This window comes from Leiobunum rupestre, chromosome 6, assembly GCF_980474605.1.
Source record: "Leiobunum rupestre chromosome 6, qqLeiRupe1.1.hap1, whole genome shotgun sequence".
Lineage (NCBI taxonomy): Eukaryota > Metazoa > Arthropoda > Arachnida > Opiliones > Sclerosomatidae > Leiobunum > Leiobunum rupestre.
In genome coordinates this window covers 38,567,896-38,586,744 of record NC_143389.1, presented here as the reverse complement: position 1 = coordinate 38,586,744, position 18,849 = coordinate 38,567,896, and the positions used below count along the sequence as shown (strand labels likewise).

General features: G+C 36.6%; 1 protein-coding gene across 1 annotated transcript in view; it reads left to right on the top strand.

The window, feature by feature from the left end:
* Positions 1-18,849, top strand: part of LOC149940852 (parathyroid hormone/parathyroid hormone-related peptide receptor-like) — a 71,679-nt gene that overhangs the window by 48,013 nt on the left and 4,817 nt on the right. Inside the window, exons 2-6 of the mRNA XM_090177336.1 lie at positions 7,316-7,436; positions 7,512-7,622; positions 7,707-7,834; positions 12,906-13,000; positions 14,491-14,677. Of these exons, the coding sequence (XP_090033462.1) occupies positions 7,337-7,436; positions 7,512-7,622; positions 7,707-7,834; positions 12,906-13,000; positions 14,491-14,677 (621 nt within the window). The 5' untranslated portion in view covers positions 7,316-7,336. The remainder of the gene's footprint in view (positions 1-7,315; positions 7,437-7,511; positions 7,623-7,706; positions 7,835-12,905; positions 13,001-14,490; positions 14,678-18,849) is intronic.

The following is an 18,849-nucleotide window of genomic DNA, read 5'->3' as shown; positions in this document are numbered from 1 at the left end:
ATAATGGTTTTTAAAATATTGAAATTTTAATTGTTCTTATTTTAATATCCGGATAATATCAGATTAAGAAAGCATTTTTTCGTAATTAATATGGAAAAAAAAATGTAATGATCTGTAGATTGTTTTTCAGTTAACTCAAACACAAAAGCTAAAATTTAAGAAAAGTAGATTGCTCTATATCATAATTGCTATATCTCCCTGTCGTCTTTACCCTTTTCTGATAAGCATTTAGCAGCTCAATTTAAACTATCCGTTAAATAGAAACAGAGTAACTGGTAATTGTATTAATGTTGTCCACCATTTTTCAAAATGGCGGAAATATCCAAAATAAAAAAACTTTCGAGGTCACTCCAAAAAATATATAAAGTAACAAATATTCAGTTAGGTTTCAATTTGTTAGGTATCTAAACCTATTTATACGGTACTATAAGTTTGAAATGCCATATGTATCATCAAAAAAATAATTGCTATTATGTTACTTATATTTAATTTTGTTTGTGATGGGTCAGTGAAGTAAAATTTTTCTTGTTCGTTATATTTTTTCCCTTAAATCCCAGGTTTTATTTATAATCGTTCGTTTTGATAAACGTTCCATTTTTTATACTAAATCGTGATGGTATGATTACCTCTTTTTTTTAATCTAAGCGTATCTAATTTTAAAACGGTAGCTTTCATAGAGAAATAGGATGTAAAAAAACGTGAAAGGGTTTTAAGCTAGATCATTTTACTCAAGCGATCTCTTTTAGGAAGGGCACATTTTGACAGAGCAATTAGCGTTGACTGTCAAGCCTTAGGCCGTTCCTCTCCTCGAGTTCCCTAAGAAAGCAATTACTAACAACCGAAGAAGGCTGGATTTGCGGGAAGATGCCAATAAAGCTCGACGAAAAAAGATCTCTCTTACAGAATATGAAACCCTGGAAAAGATAACATCGGGAATTTTAACAGCGCGGAGGAGCTGGAAGCAATTTTTAAATCGGGATTACGTTTAAAGAAAACAAATTTTCAAAAGCGGTTTGATGTAGTTCAGTTGGAAGGTGGTTGAGGCGGCCTAAGATGCCAAAGTAAAGACGCGCTTCTCGATGGCACTATTGAACTGGAGGATATTTTCGAGGGGCAGGTCACTTCCTTGATTAACGACGCACCCCTCGAAAGATTAAATCCGATTTAATCGTGATTATTTTGATTAAATCATGTTTAATTTATTAATAGAATGTTTAAATCTGATTATATCATGATTAAATGATTAAATCTGATTTAAATGATTAAATCTGATTTCAGTGATTAAATCCTGATTGAAACGATTAAATCGTGATTAGTATTATTAAATCTCTATTAGAAATTATAATTAAAATCAGAATGATTATATTGGTGATTGGAATGATTATAATTGTGCGTGATTAGAACGAGCTGATTAGAATAATTTAATATGTTATTAAAATTATTATTTCGTATTTACCGCGCTCGATAAAATCTTTATTCGACCGATTATGTTGATTAAATTGTGATTAAAATGATTAAATTGTGATTAAAATGATTAAATTGTGATTAAAATGATTAAATTGTGATTAAAATGATTAAATTGTGATTAAAATGATTAAATTGTGATTAAAATGATTAAATTGTGATTATAATGATTAAATTGTGATTATAATGATTAAATTGTGATTAAAATGATTAAATTGTGATTAAAATGATTAAATTGTGATTAAAATGATTAAATTGTGATTAAAATGATTAAATTGTGATTACAATGATTAAATTGTGATTAAAATGATTAAATTGTGATTAAAATGATTAAATTGTGATTAAAATGATTAAATTGTGATTAAAATGATTAAATTGTGATTAAAATGATTAAATTGTGATTAAAATTATTAAATTGTGATTAAAATGATTAAATCTAATTAAAATGTTTAAATCTGATTAATATTATTAAATCCTGATTAAAAAGATTAGATCACGATTAGAATAATTAAATCCCGTTTAAATCGTGATTAGAGTGATTAAATCGTGATTAGATTTTCTAATCTTGATTAGATTTTTTTAATCTTGACTACCCTGATTTAATCACGATTACCCTGATTTAATAATTTTACTATGATTAAGAAGACGCACCCAAAATGGAAGTGACCTGCACCTCGGATATTTTAAATTCGCCGCGATTCTTACGGCGTTAGCGCTTTCTTCTCGGCTTGGATTTAAAGCTTTAAAGTCATAGGCCTTACTCTGGAACAAGCACCTTTATTAATATTATCGATTATTGTCTTACCCGTAGAGACAACGAAATTATTCCTTAGCAAAGGCTAATACTCTCTTCCGACGATCGTAAAATAAACTGTTTGTAAAAAAGGTCGAGTCTGATATTGTACCCAATTCCAGTTCCTCACCTTCGAGGGCTACTTTGAGGAGACGAAAATGTTAATACGGGTTAGCTGTCGTGGGTAATCTTTTTTATTTGTCTATGGTGCTACCAAGCTCTCTTACCGTTGGTGAAAGGGTTTTCCACTGAGTTCTTCGGTTTCCCCTTGGGTTCATTCGATAAACAAATTGTTGATGTTCACGGTAATTAGTAATAGCACGTGTAACATAATAAAAGTATGCCATAAAAGCATTTACTGAAACGAAACCTTGTTCACAGGATATGAAGTAAATTATATCCCTTCCAACTCCGTGACTAAAAACGCATCATCAATTTAATAAAAGGTAAACGGAAGTCAGCGAATCGGATTTTGAATATTCGCAGAATTTCTCGCTTTTACAATTTTGTTGCTCGGTAACCCTTTTAATAACGCAAGGATAATAATATTTTTTTCATATTTGTGATTTCCGTGTGAACCCAGATCTTATTGAATTTATTTACAGAGGCATACTTACGAGTAATTATGTTACATATGGTAAGGTAAGGTTTTGTTGGCATGAATGACTCGCCACTAGCCTCCTGCGCAATATAACTTGTTATTTAAATTCGCGTGGCTTGGCTATTAGCATAGCTTATTATTATTTATTTTCATAAAAGCAACCCCCAAGTTTAAAAGTGTACTTTGGTTAACTAGAGTTACTAGACCGTGTTAAATCCGCTTTAAAATATGTCTTTTCGGTAGAAGGTATTAGGATCTTTATGTTTTAAATTCTCAGAAAATGAAATATCCAGACATATTAAAGGGACATATTTACCCAAAGTAAGGATTAAAACTCGAAATTCCACCTATATTGGTTGATTAGCTAAGTTAATTTAAGTCGCGACTTAATTATCTTTATTTACCTTTAATTGGCCGCTTTGATTAGCAAACACGAGTCGTAAAATCCCCCGTTGGATTCTCGTAAAATCCAGGTAACAAACTGAAAATGTTTCTGCTAATTGCCTTTCTAACTATCCGAGTGTCTTTGTTCGCGGAACGAACTACTATTTTAAAAAGGTATAGACTGAGTCGTTTATTTCAAATTCATTGGGGACGTTTTCGGACAAAGAATGCCCTTCTATTTATGAATAACGCGGTGAAGCGTGTTCAACCAACGATTTCAAAGGTTGGACCTCCTTAAGGCTAATGTCGCGGATCGTTTTATAGTCTTCAAAGGTGACTTAATACCACGAAGTACAGTTTCTATATTGAACAAAAAAAATTGTACATTGTAATAATAACGTTCATTTACGAGCCGTCGGCAAAATCGACGCGTAATTGATTCTGATCCGAAGTGCTTTTGACTATGAATCATATCTCGCCATTGGAGGAGTCCAAGCTGGAGAGAAATCCCAATATAATAAGAACGACAAGAGCCCGGAGTTTACAACGGGAACGGTTAAGCTTCCACGATGCTTCCCAGACGTTTGGACGATCGAACGTGCCAGTGCGTGTCAAATCATTACGAAGCTCGCGTTAAAACTTTCACGTTGCTTGGCTTAACCTCGCTAATATCGAGATTCTAGAGACTAGTAGCGCTCGGACTCCTTCGAGTATACGCTTCCTGGATACTGACGCGGACGAAGACATGTTTATGACAGGATATTGACGTCACTTTTACGACGTGACACGTCACCTCCGATTCATTTTGAGGTCGACAAAGTAAATTCGGGTCGTTTCCCAGCAGCCGAGTAGAAATGTATTCTCGAATAAAACACAATCAACTTCGCTTTAGACTTCCCCGCGTAATTTCAATCCAGAATATTTCGTAACTACCCGTCACTTTTCATATTCCCCGCTATATCGTTTACAAGCCATTTTTTTTCTGGATCTTCTCATCCTTAGGCGTCATCTTATTCTTTTTTATCCATCAATCAAAAACTCTTTCACCTTATATCCCGTAGCTGAAAAATAGACCAAACTCGTTGCGCCGGCATTTTCAGGATTGCAATGAGAGAATAAAGGCAGCCATCATTAACCTTAATTACAAAGTTCAACAATAGGCATGTGGGTGTGGGGAGTGAGAGGAAAATGAAGGAACCCGCATTGGTTAGCGGTTATAATTAGAAATATCAATCGATGTATTGGAAAGCAGAATTTCATAAATACATTCTTTGAGTATCATCATCATCATAAATCACGGGTTAAAATGGATAATAGCGGAAGAATATTTTATTTATCTTTTCGGAGAATTTTCCTTCTATACCATGAATATGAAACATTCGCGGGTACAAATTAATCTCATTAGGCCTCAAATTGTACCCGCCTAACGATGTTTCGAGCGACTACCATAAAATCCTATATTTTTTAACATATCCTATATTATGCTTCAATTTCTTGAAATTCCTTATAAAGTCCTATTGAAAGTTGGCACACATATGCTCGTTTCTGTCACAATAGTCGTTGTCAGGAATCCACACCTCTACATGGAATGCTAATCCTGCCGTATCGCGTATAGTAAGATTAAACTGACGGCTTTTGCACCGCCTACGAGAGAAACCATCCCCTCTGCGCGTGCTCGCCTCTCACGTAGTGCTTTGTTTAGTTAACATAGTGACGTCAAAAAAACCGTCAGCTACATCGAGACGAAAATCTGCCGCGATAAGCATTCCAAGTACAGGTGTTGATTCCTGTCGTTGTATATGTATATAAAATTTTCATTTCGTAAATTTTTAAAGCACTATTTTGTTTTTTTTTAACCGGAAATTTGGATATAATATCAATTGTATCATATATTTGAAAAATTTTAGTCCAGTAATATCCTATATAAGAAATTTTTGTGTACTGTATAATTCTATTATTTTAAAATATAATCCTATTTTCCTGTGAGGAATTTCAATTTTTAGCTGGGTTTCCTGAGTGTATTTTTTCTCTAAGATAATAGGCGAAAACTATTCGCTAGTTTGGGTTTAATTTTTTAGGAAACAGCGCGCAACTTCAAAATACAGTTTGGCTGTTATAGTATGGAAGAAGTTGGTAGTTTGGGGTTAAAGGTGTACTCTTTTCGTCCCAAAGCGAGCGAATAGTTTTGGCCTAATATAATACATACTTCTGGTAATAATAAAAACTTAACAATACATTTTAATAATTTATTTAAATTTAATTTAACACTATTTGACATTTAGCGAAAACTCGTTTACTAGGGACCAGCGGTATAGAAGAACAAATCAAATCCTTCCTTTGTTCCAACTTAGCAAAAGCAAACGAAGCACGAAGCTCTTCGAAATATAACTTTGTTCGCTCTTTGAAGATGTAACCACGTTCTAAACGTACATTCTTTTCTCGAACTAAGCTTAAGGCAAAATGGGCGGATGGATGAAACGAGCGAGCTAGATGGAGAAGAAAATTCCGTTATTCGTTAATCCTCGGAAACCCTCGGGGTCACGCGTACTACGAATTTACTAAGCCTCGCTCAATCAAAGGCTTAGAAAAATCTCGTTAAATTTTCACCTCCCGCTCTTTCCTTCGCTTTCAAAGTAGCCATTTAACCCACGTTTTCAGTCTTCGTTTGATCGCGCGTTTTTTTTTGCGCCGCTCTTAATCCTTTTTATTGGGCTCTCGATGTATTTGCCTTCTAACTGACGCTTCAAAGTTGGCCGAAACCTCTTTTGGGGAAGAGGAAAAGATAAAGAAAAGGGATTTAGTGGTGAAATACTCAAAATGGAAAATAGAAAAAACAGCCGCCGATTCAATTAACGAAGAAGTACAGAATATAGCCAATGGTTGATATGTAACAGACATAAGCAATTTTATTTTCCAAACGTATTATGTCGAAACTGCGGATAGCCTATGTACTTCAAAGGATGATTTCTTTAAATCTAATGGTCTTTCAATCGAGATACGTGTCTGTAAGGAATAGTTTTATTTTTCAGTGTGATTTAAGAATCGCGATTGACGAGCTTATAAGAGCAATCGGTTAAACGCGTGTTTGCTGCTTTGTCAGTTACGTAAAGACATACGTTTAGAAAACATATCTTGCCAGAGAAGCGTCTATTCTAGATCATTAAAATGAGACGTACTTTTTAATGGGAGTGAATTTCCCATCAAATCACGGATATATGACCCGCATCCGGACTCAAAATCGAGGGGTGTATAGTTAATCGGATCTAATCCAATTAAATGTATTAATCGCGATTAATTATTTAACCCGATTTAATCACGATTTGATCTATTAATTTTGATTCAATATTTTTAACCCGATTTAATCACGATTTGATCTATTAATTTTGATTCAATATTTTTAACCCGATTTAATCACGATTTGATCTATTCATTTTGATTCAATATTTTTAATCTTAATTTCATCAGAGGTTAATATGTTTATTTACGAAATAATCTTTTAATCCCGATTTAATCGACTTAATCGTGATTAAATTGATATAATCCTGATCGTATTTTTGGGATATATTTATTTTTAATCGCGATTTAATCATGATTAAATTGATATAATCCTGATCGTATTTTTGGGATATATTTATTTTTAATCGCGATTTAATCATCTTAATCGTGATTTAATCGGCTTAATAACTAACTCAATTTAATTGTGATTTAATCATTATTTAAACCATTTAATCATCTTAATCATGATTTAATCGTATTTAATCTGTCAAGGGTGAAAAACTTAACAATCGAAGTGAACTGCCCCTCGCTCAAAATTTACATGGTTGTTTTCTCCGGGTAATGATACGTAGTTATTTATACATAAGATTTAATCGAGGTAATAGTTTCAGAAAATGGCTATATTATTATTTAACTATTTGAACCCGCGAAGGTTAATGTTTCGATCGGTATAGGGAGACCATTACTTCTTTCGTAAGAGACATATTACGCGCGCCAATTGACACTGGTTGTTATCGAAGTATCGTTATATAGGGCGGCTAATGTTTAAAGTGGCTTATTTGAGTTTTATTTTTCAGTGTTGGGAAACTGGAAGCGGGATGGAGGGCAATCTCAGCAGCCGAGAACAACAAGAAGCCATCGTGATGGCTAAAGAACGCGAATGCTATCTGCAAATGCGGAGCGAGGAGTGGCGAGCTGGTAAGGCGACACCCGCGCGCTAACGTTTGATTGTCGATAAGTGATAAAATCCCGATATCCATAAATCGATTGCAGGTCTTCATTGCCGCATGGTGTGGGATGGAATCTTCTGCTGGCCCGAAACGCCAGCTGGTCAACTTTCCGTTTTCCCCTGCCCCAACTACGTTCATAATTTCAACCTCAACGGTAAGATCGATTCCGGAGGTCGTAGTTCATTCTTTCGATTCCTTTACCTCGCTTCAATCCTAATGCGAACGATACCGTTTAAAGGAAACGTGTCTCGGGAATGTACCGCCAACGGCGAATGGTGGTTTAACGAAGCCACCAACAATTCCTGGTCCAACTACAGCCAGTGTCTCTTTCACAGCGATTCCAGTTTCGACGACTCCCTTTACAAGGTAAAAGACCGTAATTCGAAATATTCTTACAGGGAAACAAACGTTTAGCGGGAAGGCCTCAAAGGTCGACTTTAACCAGGGTTTCCACTTTGGAAAATTTTAACTTACTTTCATCTGTACAAGGTAACCTCAAAAATTCCCTTTTTTCGCTCTTAAGGGGGAAGAATACAGTAAAAGCCTCTTTTTCGTTCAAGCTGAACGTTTCTGTTTTAACAATTACATAATTGAATTATCTTTTTCTTATTAGGCTGAACCTTCCTCTAGTGCTTAAAATAATTTTGATAATTCTAATATTAATAGTTAACGAGATATAAGGTCCTAACTAAAGGGTAGTTTGAGCCCTTGCCCAACTTGTTTAGCTCCGGGGGTTCGAATTAAAACGTAATAACTTAATTATATTTAAATTTAAAATTGTCAAAACTATTTTAAGCACTAAACAAGAGGCTGTTCTACACTTAAATATAAATTTTATAAGTTAAAATACAAAATTACAAGAGTTCAGCTTGAAATAGCGCGAAAGTAGACAATGGCCACTGTAGTCTTCCCCCTTAAAGGTTAAAAATTCCGCAATTGTTGAATCTTAACGTAATCTGCTATAATTCAATGTGATGGACGTTATATTCAGGTATAGCTGTTTGCCAAAATATATAATATTTTTTTGCAATGAACAACAATGAAAAATATGTGGATTTCATTGAAACGCGGTTCACTAACATACTACTGGTCCCTGATCGAAAATAGTGGTAATTTACATTGTTTTCTTAAAAATACGAAAATTCCCTCTTTTCCCTATTTCCCTTTTTTCGAAAACTATCCAGTTTTATAATTCTGAAACGCGAAAATTCCCTACACGTCGAAGCACTGACTTTAACCCTTTTATTTACGCGAGAACTGCTACCCATTAGATTTTATGGTGCTACTAAGTCCTATGGGTTAAGCGATTTCCACCAATGGGAAAGCGTGTGACGCTTTTTCATTACCCAATAGAGAAGAAGGGGAAATGGCAATAACCTTTAACTCACTTTCCCATTGGTGGAAATAGTTTAACTCCTCTAATACTTACGAGGAGTGTACCCGAGGTGTAAATCACCGATTTTGATGAAACTCGGGGGGGGGGGGGATATGTAGACCTTAGGGTAACTTGAATTTTCACCAAGGGAAAAGTTACGCTGGGCTTCCGTTTTGCTATGGCAACCGAAAATGTTTTTGACAACTTAAAATGGAAAAATCTACGTTTAAAAAAGCATGGGATTTTCTCGGTTTCACAGGGGGGAACGATATTAGTTGTTTAACACGATTAAATCCAATTTTAAACATTTTAGGTCATTATATATACCCAAATTTAGTTTTTTTACCAAAAAAATTATCATTTTACCCAATTGTAGCCGATATTAGTTGTTTTAACACAATTTTACTCGATTTTTGTGATTTGGACGAATATTGGGTATTTTACCCAAATTTTTTAATTTTACCCCAATTTTATCATTTTATCCAAATTTTATCATTTTACCCCATTTTAGACGATATTAGTTGGTTAACCCCGATTTTATCCAATTTTAAACATTTTAGGTCATTTTATCCAATTTTGGTCAATTTAGCCATTTTTGTAGATTTAGGTAAAATTTGCAAATATTCCTTTATTTATCAAATTCAATGAACTTTTTTCCTTTTTACCCAAATGTTGTTTAAGTTTACCCAAACTTGATGAATTTCACCCAAAATTGTTGAAATTTAGCATTTTAGATAAAAATGTTTTTTTTTATTTTTTTCAGTTTTCAAAACTTTTCACAGGGTACCCCCCTGTGAAACCGAGAAAATCCCATGCTTTTTTAAATGTAAATTTTTTAATTTTAAGTTGTCAAAAACATTTTCGGTTGCCATAGCAAAACGGAAGCCCTTGGTGAAAATTAATGTTGCCCCAAGCTCTACATACCCCCCGAGTTTCATAAAAATCGGTGATTTACACCTCGGGTACACTCCTCGTTAGTGGCGCCATCTAATCGGTGGCTGCTCTTAATAATTTCCGTTATTTAAGCCATTTGGTGGGATGGAAATAATTTCTTACTTATTTATTACAAACATTATTTTAATTCAGCGTAAAAAGAAATTAGAAAAAATATTTTATTTTTACGTTTCAAGCTGTCGGCGCCATCTGGTAAGAATTTGAGTATTTAAAAACCGGCCTCTAATGGCGTTATCCTCGTGAAAGGATCTTCTCCCTTTCCAATTCGTATCGGTCTATTCCATTTAGAAAAAAAAATCGATTCGGAGAGTCAACAACCGTAACGATATTGGTAGTTTTGTATCCGAAATGGTTGGCAAATGATAAATAAGATGACTCTTAAAACGTCTCATAAACGTGGGCAAGGCATGAGTGTGCGGGATTCTGTTGCCGATATGTAACTGCCACCTAGGAGCAACAAACACAAGGAGAACGCAGTTAGCCTTTAAACACGGTAACGCAGTGTTGTGTACAAATTTCATTGGACGAACCTTTACGCTGAGCGTTCTACGGAAAGGGGGAAGACAATTTCCGAATTTTCCCCTTCCGACGGCAGCAGGTGCTAAAGCCTCTAACCAATGAAAACTGTACGCAAGAAAATGCACGACTTTTGACGGGTTGCGTTCTCCTTGTGTGGGGTGTTGTGTTTGTTGCTCCTAGCTGCCACTATGGCTTCTGTTTTTATGATTTCCAAAAGATATTTCCCACCTACACGGAGAGAGAGAGAGAGAGCCTGAGATAGTAGCCCGGTTTCTTACCCCCTCTATCTGAGAGAAATGGGGAAATTTTATACTTAGAAAAGCAGAGGGGCGTGGTTTTTCTTCAGGGATTGACGAGGCGAACAGGGTGTTACGTTCGTATTCTATGTTAACACAAGTACATTAATTGACCTTACGTTTTATAGTTGTACTTCTAAGCCTTTTTCCTCAATGGAATGAGTGTAGTTACACTGAAAATAACGGCAAATAGGGTGAAACGTTGTCCCCAAATCAGGGTTTCTTTGAAGATGAAAAAGACAACTCTCAGAGTAGCAACGGGGTCGCATCGATCGCGTCAGAGTAATTTTATCGCTCTTTCAGCATCAAAAAAAAGGTGTATTAGCTGAGATTTAGACGAAGTTTTGGGAATTTTTCTTCCGACGGTTTTAATCGATAAATTCTTTTTTGTCCGAAAGTCCCGGGCTTCTAGAAAAACAAGCGAAGATCGAGATTTGAGAGGTTGGCTTTTCTTTGCCCGGTATAGACATTCAATAGTAAAGAAATAATATTTGATGGGTTAGTTCAACCCAGAGTCGTACCGATGGGGGGCAGATGGGGCATGTTGAACCGGTTGCCGCTCTAGAGGTTTTCTGGAGAGGTACCAAAAGACCCAAAATTATTCTATCTATATACTTGGCTTATATTCAAACTTTCCTAAAGGTTCTTTAGATGCGTTTGACGTTTAGAATTAATGCGCGCGAAGAATTTAGTATTTAACAGTCTTAATGACAGAACACTGTCGAAGCACGAACTTATCTGAATTTCGTTGCGAATTTAATCAGTATAGAACTCTCGGTAGAACAGAACCGAAGTCGTAATATGTAAGGGATAAATAAATATTTATTCCTAATGTATTTAATTAATGACGTATATCGGTCAGGGAAACATCAGTTCAATATTTTGTTTATATTCGTTCTAGATGAAATATTATATCGTAAGTACCATAATAACATAAGTATGATACTTCCTATTTTTTAATGATTGTATATTTGGCCATTGACCGTATAATTTATTACTTGGCTTGGGACTTACAACATTAACAATGGTAAGCGAGCACTTTCTAGTCTGTAGACGTGCGTTGGCCATGGCTTAACCTGAAATGTATCTGGGGGGTGTAAAATTCGAGAAAATAAGGGCAAAAATTTGGGTTAGTTGGTAAATGAGGTTCAATTGGCATATTGTCGTATTTGGCGACCTTCCTTATGAACCACTTTATTCAGACAATTAAATGACTCGGAAAGTATAATTAACTTATTGAATCATACAATTGACTTTTATAAATATTCGCTTCATTTCTAAAGGTAGTTATTAACGCACCTTCGTCCCGAAACCTCCGACTAGTTGACTTAGGCCTATGTGGTTCCTTGGGTATTAGCTTAGCTTATTATTATCATAATTATTATTATTATTACACAATCATGACGCAACGCGCTATATCAGTAACCGCAATCGTTCAGTGTCATACTTGGGAATATCATTTTACTTACGATTAAATTTATAAGTGAGGGAAATACGAATTTCCAGCGTTGCTAGTAAGGTCAATTTCAATTTCAGGACTTCTATTGGAGAAGCTATATCTCTGAGCAAATGTCCTCTAAAACGTGTAATAGTATTCCGTACAATCTAGATTCCACGTTTTAGAGGGGGGGGGCTTAACTTGTCGATTAATATCGTAACATATTAGATTATTACTGTTAGAATGATCTACGACTAGTAGAGATTGGGAAAGCTAAACACCGATGACGTCCTTATTTACGTGTATAGTTTATCAATGTCCTTAAACGTTAAATGGTGGCGATGTAATTGGCCGCCGACATGCTAATTATGGGACACGTTCCCCGCCGAATTATTTGAAAATGTTTCTCAATTTATCGGGATCCTCGCCAATGTAAGCTAGTTGTAAATTCCATGCACGTGAGATAAACACGTTCGATGACGGCAGTAAAGCTCAAACTGATAACGGTTTAGGGCCGTTTAAAGGGTTCAAGACGTATAGTGGAGTGGATATTTCGAGGCGCCATCTAGTGGCGGGGGGATAGGAGTAAGGGGAAATCTCGTTTAAAATGTAAATGGCAGCCTCCATTTCGCTTCGTTAAACCGTGGTTAAGCTAAAGAGTGCGGAGTACAGTGATTTATTGGCCAGAAGAGGGAAGTCTGTTATCGGCAATCGCTAATTTTGGAACAAATCGAAGCGACTGTCGGCAATGGTCCGCGCCTAGTTCGCGAATCCGAGATTTTGAAGCCTCATTGACCGCCGCGAATGTTTTAGAAGTCAGTTATTGATTCCCGGTGACTTTTTGCTCATTCGCAGCATCACGTTCTGACGATTAAAACCATCGCCAAAGCCGGATATTCCGTTTCGTTCATCACTCTAATCGTCGCCACAACCATCCTAGCGTCATTCAGGTATGTGGCCTTTCAGTACAATTACCAAGAATGCATTCGGGTTGACGAAGAATACGAAGCCGCGGCTTTAACCTCAGTTTCCATGATTCCCGGAAGGTATTGTCCGCCTACTCCTGTAGCAAATTAGAGTCGGGCCGACGTCGGCAAAAGGTACTAAACACTAAAATCGGCCGACGGTCGGCCGACCTTTGGATTTAGGGTCGAAATGTCCTAGGGGTAAAAACGTTGACTCATTACCGCCTTTTAATAGACCTATGAACCGACTCCGAAACAACGTCGGGCCGACTTTATATTAATGCTTATTTCCAATCCAAAACTGATCGAATTATTAGATGCCACGTTTTTCGAATACAAACTAGTTTGAAGAAAAAATGAAAGTTAATTAAAAATTATCTCAGAAAATCATCAAAAAGTCAGAAAATAATTAAAATATCCCCTTTTCCTAAATACATATGGTCTGTTTCATTAAGTTAATGTCGAATCCAATAATTAAATGTAAGGTCGATTTTAAGTCCGATAATGGTCGGCATACCGACCATAAATGGTCCCAAAAAAGGATTTACGGTTTTAGTACGACTATAAAGCGACTTTTCGACCGTACCGCGACCCTAAAACGACTTCATGTGCTACAGGGGTACAAGGAGAAAGAGCCCGCGAACCTATCGAAGTGTCTTCCTCCCTTTACCAGGATGAAGGGCGGAAGGGCGTGGTTTTGTTTACGGGAATCAGGATGCGAACAGGATGATGTCCCGTTAACCCAAATGCATTCTTTCAGTTATATAATTGCCAAATATAACAACGCTACCATCGTGGACGTAAATGTAAGCGAGTACCCCGACCTCTTTAACTTTAACTTCGCCGAAGAAGTCAATCCATGGATTGATAAGGGACGTGGAAAGTAGAAGGAATCCGAATGTGAAGAAACGTAAAACAAGCTCTGGAGAAAGGGCGGACTTGAGCTTTCCTTCGCGTTCCAGAGTTGGTCCGGAGTGTAGCGAAGCCGGTCATTAATTTTACGGTGGGAGGAGAAGGGGTGACAAACTTGCGGGGAAAGAAAACGCAGTTGGCTTTCTTTATCATATTATCGGAGCACTGTCACTGTTCGAATATTAGGCCTTAAATCCTTCCTCCCTCGCAGCCCCGAAACGATGAAAAGCCAGCTACAGCTATCCATCAGAAGGGTGGCCGAGAAAACCCCCAAAAAGGAGAGATTTTACGCGACGATAGATTGCCTAAATTTCCAAATAGAAAAGGGGTGGGCCTGGAAAGGGGTAATCAGTTTTCAATATTTCCTCTTCTCTTAGTTTTGACAACCTTCTTTTCGTTTTGTTTCGAGCTCACTTTCTGTTTTTAAATGAAATCGGCCGAAACTTTCTCCCGCGGATGCTAAACAACGTTGTAAAGAGTAATTACGCGGTCAAACGGAAGGATATTGAAATGTCGCGGATAATTCACTGAGACCTTACCACGATTTGTTTTGGTGTTGACAGACGTCTGCGATGTCCCCGAAACAACCTTCACCTGCAGTTGTTCTTGTCTTTCATCTTGCGGGCGTTCATGTTCCTCCTCAAGGACGCTTTGTACGGCTACTATCCCAGCGAGGAGGCGGACGAGAGGGAGCCGACCGTCTCCAACCGCCTGGCCAACGATCCGACGGACACTCTTCAAATATACAATGTTAGTTTCAGCCTAAAGTTACATTTTTAAAGCGCTCCTATTTTAACAATAGCAGGAGATAATGCGCATTTTTTATTTGGGTATATTTAATTATTATTATTCCGAGGCCAATAAATGGTTGAACGAAAAACCGTTTAAGCCAACACCAGAAATCGCGTAGGGAGAACGTCTTCTTGGAGGTGTGGGCTGTATTCCGAAAGGTACGTCAAACACTGCTTCAAGTTCCCTACACTTTTTTTGACGATGACTTAACCACACGCTTGGGGATGTTAGGTATTAGCTTTTCTTCAAAGCTTGTTTTCCACGACGCGTTTCTCAGCTTTGAAACGTTCAACCGTTTTTACGCGCGTAAAGAAAATAACATTATGACGCGCGCTAGTGGGAAACAAGCTTTAGGTGGCGTAGCTGCGTTACCACAACGAAAAAATACCAAATCTCTAAAAACAAATATTTTAAATAGTTATTATTTTTAATAGGGTTTTTTCGATAAATCTTATTTATACGATCTACGCATTTTACATGTTTTTAATTTTATTTTAATGGCTCTGGTTCTTTAAAATAGTTCCTTGTTACCGAAACAGAGTTTCCTCTTACCTATATACGGCGCCCTTTGTTGATGTTATTTGAAGCTTGGGTCAACAGGGAGAGTGTATCTTGCTTCTTCGTCCTTGAGTTATCCAACCCGCGAGGGAAACTCGTACGTTTATGTCAACAGAGGGAGCTTAAACCTCTAGGTTTAGTTTAAACGACGGAAACAGCTTTCAAAAGATAAAGGAAAAATTGCCAACGACAACCAGGCTATAGGGTAGTCAGCGAGGTCACTCGCTATGCAGTCTTACTCTATACTTTCTGACTTTGCCCTTTCCGAAGTTGAACAAAATCCAGATAAAAAAATTACTCTTTGTTTTCTCAAAAACCCGAAATTGATGGGATGTCTAGCACGCGTTGTCATTTTCACTTTAATATTTATCGAGTCCCTAGATGTACATACCTTGTCAAATTACTCACAAATGTGGTCTAATATTACACTGGACAGCTTTAGCGACCCATCAAATTAGGCAGTATCTAAAACTCAAGAAAATTAGTGAACGCGAACATATCTAACCGAGGTTTGGTTCAAAACTTTGTTAAAGGGTATACTGGCGTTTGACCTTTACTATTTTCACGTGGAAACAGAGCAAGAAAACCGGCAAAATATGATTGGCCGGATATGCTATCATGAGGTACAGAAAATGAGGAGCTACTGAATTTTCACCTAGATTTTTCAAACGCCGATGTGGTTCTTTGAGCAAAACAAGTTGGCAAGCCAAAATATACCTCTCCTCGGAAGAGTTTTTAATTTTCAATGAAGCGTAACTCTATCCGTGGTTCTGCGGTAGAACGCTCACCTGTCGTGCAAGAGGGCTCGGGTTCGAATCCCGACCGATTAAAAAACTATACTACAAACAATGACCAAAAGAGGGCGCTTTTGGAAAAACCTTTTCCCTGATTCTAAGAAACTGGGTACGCAGTGATTCCCCTTTGCCCCGAAAATGCGAACGCGTTCGCATGCCTGACAGACAGACCCACCCACAAACAGACAGACACGGTGGTTGTATAACCCCTCCTAGGGTACAAAGTCCCCTCTGAGAGGTTTGAACGTTTTCAATTGTTTCCAATTACATACTGCTTTTTTCAACACGACGTTATTATTTCAAGCTTTTAATTATGTTATGTTAGGTTATGTTTTATTTATTAAGCTATTTGATATATATAATCAGCTAATCTAATACCATATGTAACATAATTACTCATAAGTGTGCCTCTGTTTAACATCTCTGTATTAAAAATTTAAATGAGACCTTGTTTCATAGCCACCAAAGAAAATACGGACTAACGTCACGTAAAACTGGTTTTAACTTCCTTCCCTCTCCGCCAAAACTAGTTTCGATGACGATAAAACCGTCATCGACTGGGAAGTGACGTCAATTACGTCATATTCTTGCAACAAGGTCTCATTGTGAAAAAGTTCTTTCTGGCACACTTATGAGTAATTATGTTACATATGCTAATACCCAAGCCGCCACACATGCCTAAGCAGGGCCGTAGCTAGCGAGTAAAAATTTGGCACCCCCATTAAAGGCCGACTACATAAATCTTCGGTTTACTCTGTCATTCACTGGAAGTAGGCTGACTGCATGGCACACGTGTATTGCAGTAAGCCTATTTCCAGTGAAAGACAGAGTAAACCGAAGATTTATGTAGTTGGCCTTTAAACCGATAGTTGCTTAAATCTCTTTTAGAAAAATAATAATTCTAGCTACGGCCCTGGGCCTAAGTCAACTAGTGACTTGTAAGGCCAATTGGGTTAAATTGCGTAGGGTTATGGAAAGACCTTCAAGCCACGCGAGCCAACCGCTCCCTGCACTTACTATTACCGTTAAACTCAGTAAGTTTTTATGGAAAGGGGAAGCCGAATATCTTGGGGGAACCCCTCTAACCCGCAGGGAGATAACCTAAAAACTCAAATCAGAAGGAGTGGTTCCGAGGTTTCACCCAGTGCCACAAGCTGGGATCGAATCCGACCTGAGTGCTAATCACTTCACCACCCACTATTTTAAGTTACGATTTCAATCAATCTGTATCTAAAAAAATTCCCTAAACCTATGCCTGTTTTTTGGGATTAATACGTCGTCTGCTTTTCCAAACATCAGCGGCGTATGTTATTTGAAACCGCAGGCGATCCTCTCTTTAAAAAAATTCTCAGATCATATTAATTTTGACAAATAAGGACGAAATCCGTGTTTGAACTAGAATGTCGATTTTAATAAGATCGAAATAAGGTGAAACCAGGGTTATTACAATTTTAATAGTTTATATTACGACGCTATACCCGTAATTTTAACGCGTGTCCCACAATAAGTCTGACTTACATCGGTGATTTTATGTTTATTTGTCCACAGCGTCCTCTATTGTGGATAAATAGAAGTTTGCGAAAAAATAATTAAACAGTGTTGGGGTTGAATAATTATAAAAATAATTTACTAAAATTTATTTACTTTTATATATACTTGACACTAGTTGGAGTAAGAACTTCATCGGCGCTGCGCTGAATTGCAGTGTTAGGATGAATTAAATTTGGTCCGAGCAGAGGTGAATATGAACCTGTACGCGTTTCTTAAACCCAACTTTTAAATAATTTACATCTCTATAAAATAAAAATAAATCATACCCATCGAAAATGATGTCCAAAGTGTACAATTTACATTACTATACATGCATAAAACATTTTATAAAAAAATTATTTATTTGGAAATATTATTCCTCTTGATAATATTTAACAGAATAAACCAAGTCACTACCATCTATATTAGATCAGTCTTTCACAAAGTAATCTGTAAAATTGTGAAATACTTCGCTATTGAGTATTTCGGTCATCTTCAGGATTTTTAAATAAAATAATTAAAAAGTTAAACAAATTTCAGCTCTCTTTGAAACCTAGAGTGCCTATTTTAAATCTTAATTAAAATGCCTACAAAATGGGTTACAAAATATCAGAAAATTATTTTATCAACTATAGTTAACAAACAATAGCACAGCAAAAGTGACATAATTACGTCACTTTTGAGCACAGTGATGTGTATACACCTCTGCCGTATGTTTTACTACTTCGAAATGACAAGAAAGAAGAGTTATATTAATTTAAGTAGGTCGTTGGAATTATGAAATTACTGGCATTCAGAAGAAGGTTCAGTGGTTGCTGAATTATATAGCCAGAGAGTTCGTATTCTATTTCATATCTCTTAAGCCTAGGTACAAATGAAACAAATAACAAATTTAATTCCAAACGCGTCAGTGTTGCGAGACAAGTTGGGGCTGTTAGAGTCTGACCTCGATCTAACCCTTTTTCAACGTTACGGAGAAATGTCAAAGCAAACCATTTTAATTTAGCGTTCTACCTCAATGATAACAGAGCTTTAGGCTTCATATTTAGAAACAAATAGACGCGTTTTGTAATTCTAAGACCGCTAACTTTAATAACTTAAAATACTACTTAATGGAATGTCCTGTTGAAACAAAATGATAACGAACACTTGTATTTCGAGTGATGGAACCAAATTTACTAAAATACAAATCCCTCAAAGGTCAACGCGAGGGGTCGGACATTTGGCAAAATCCCATACAAAATTAAG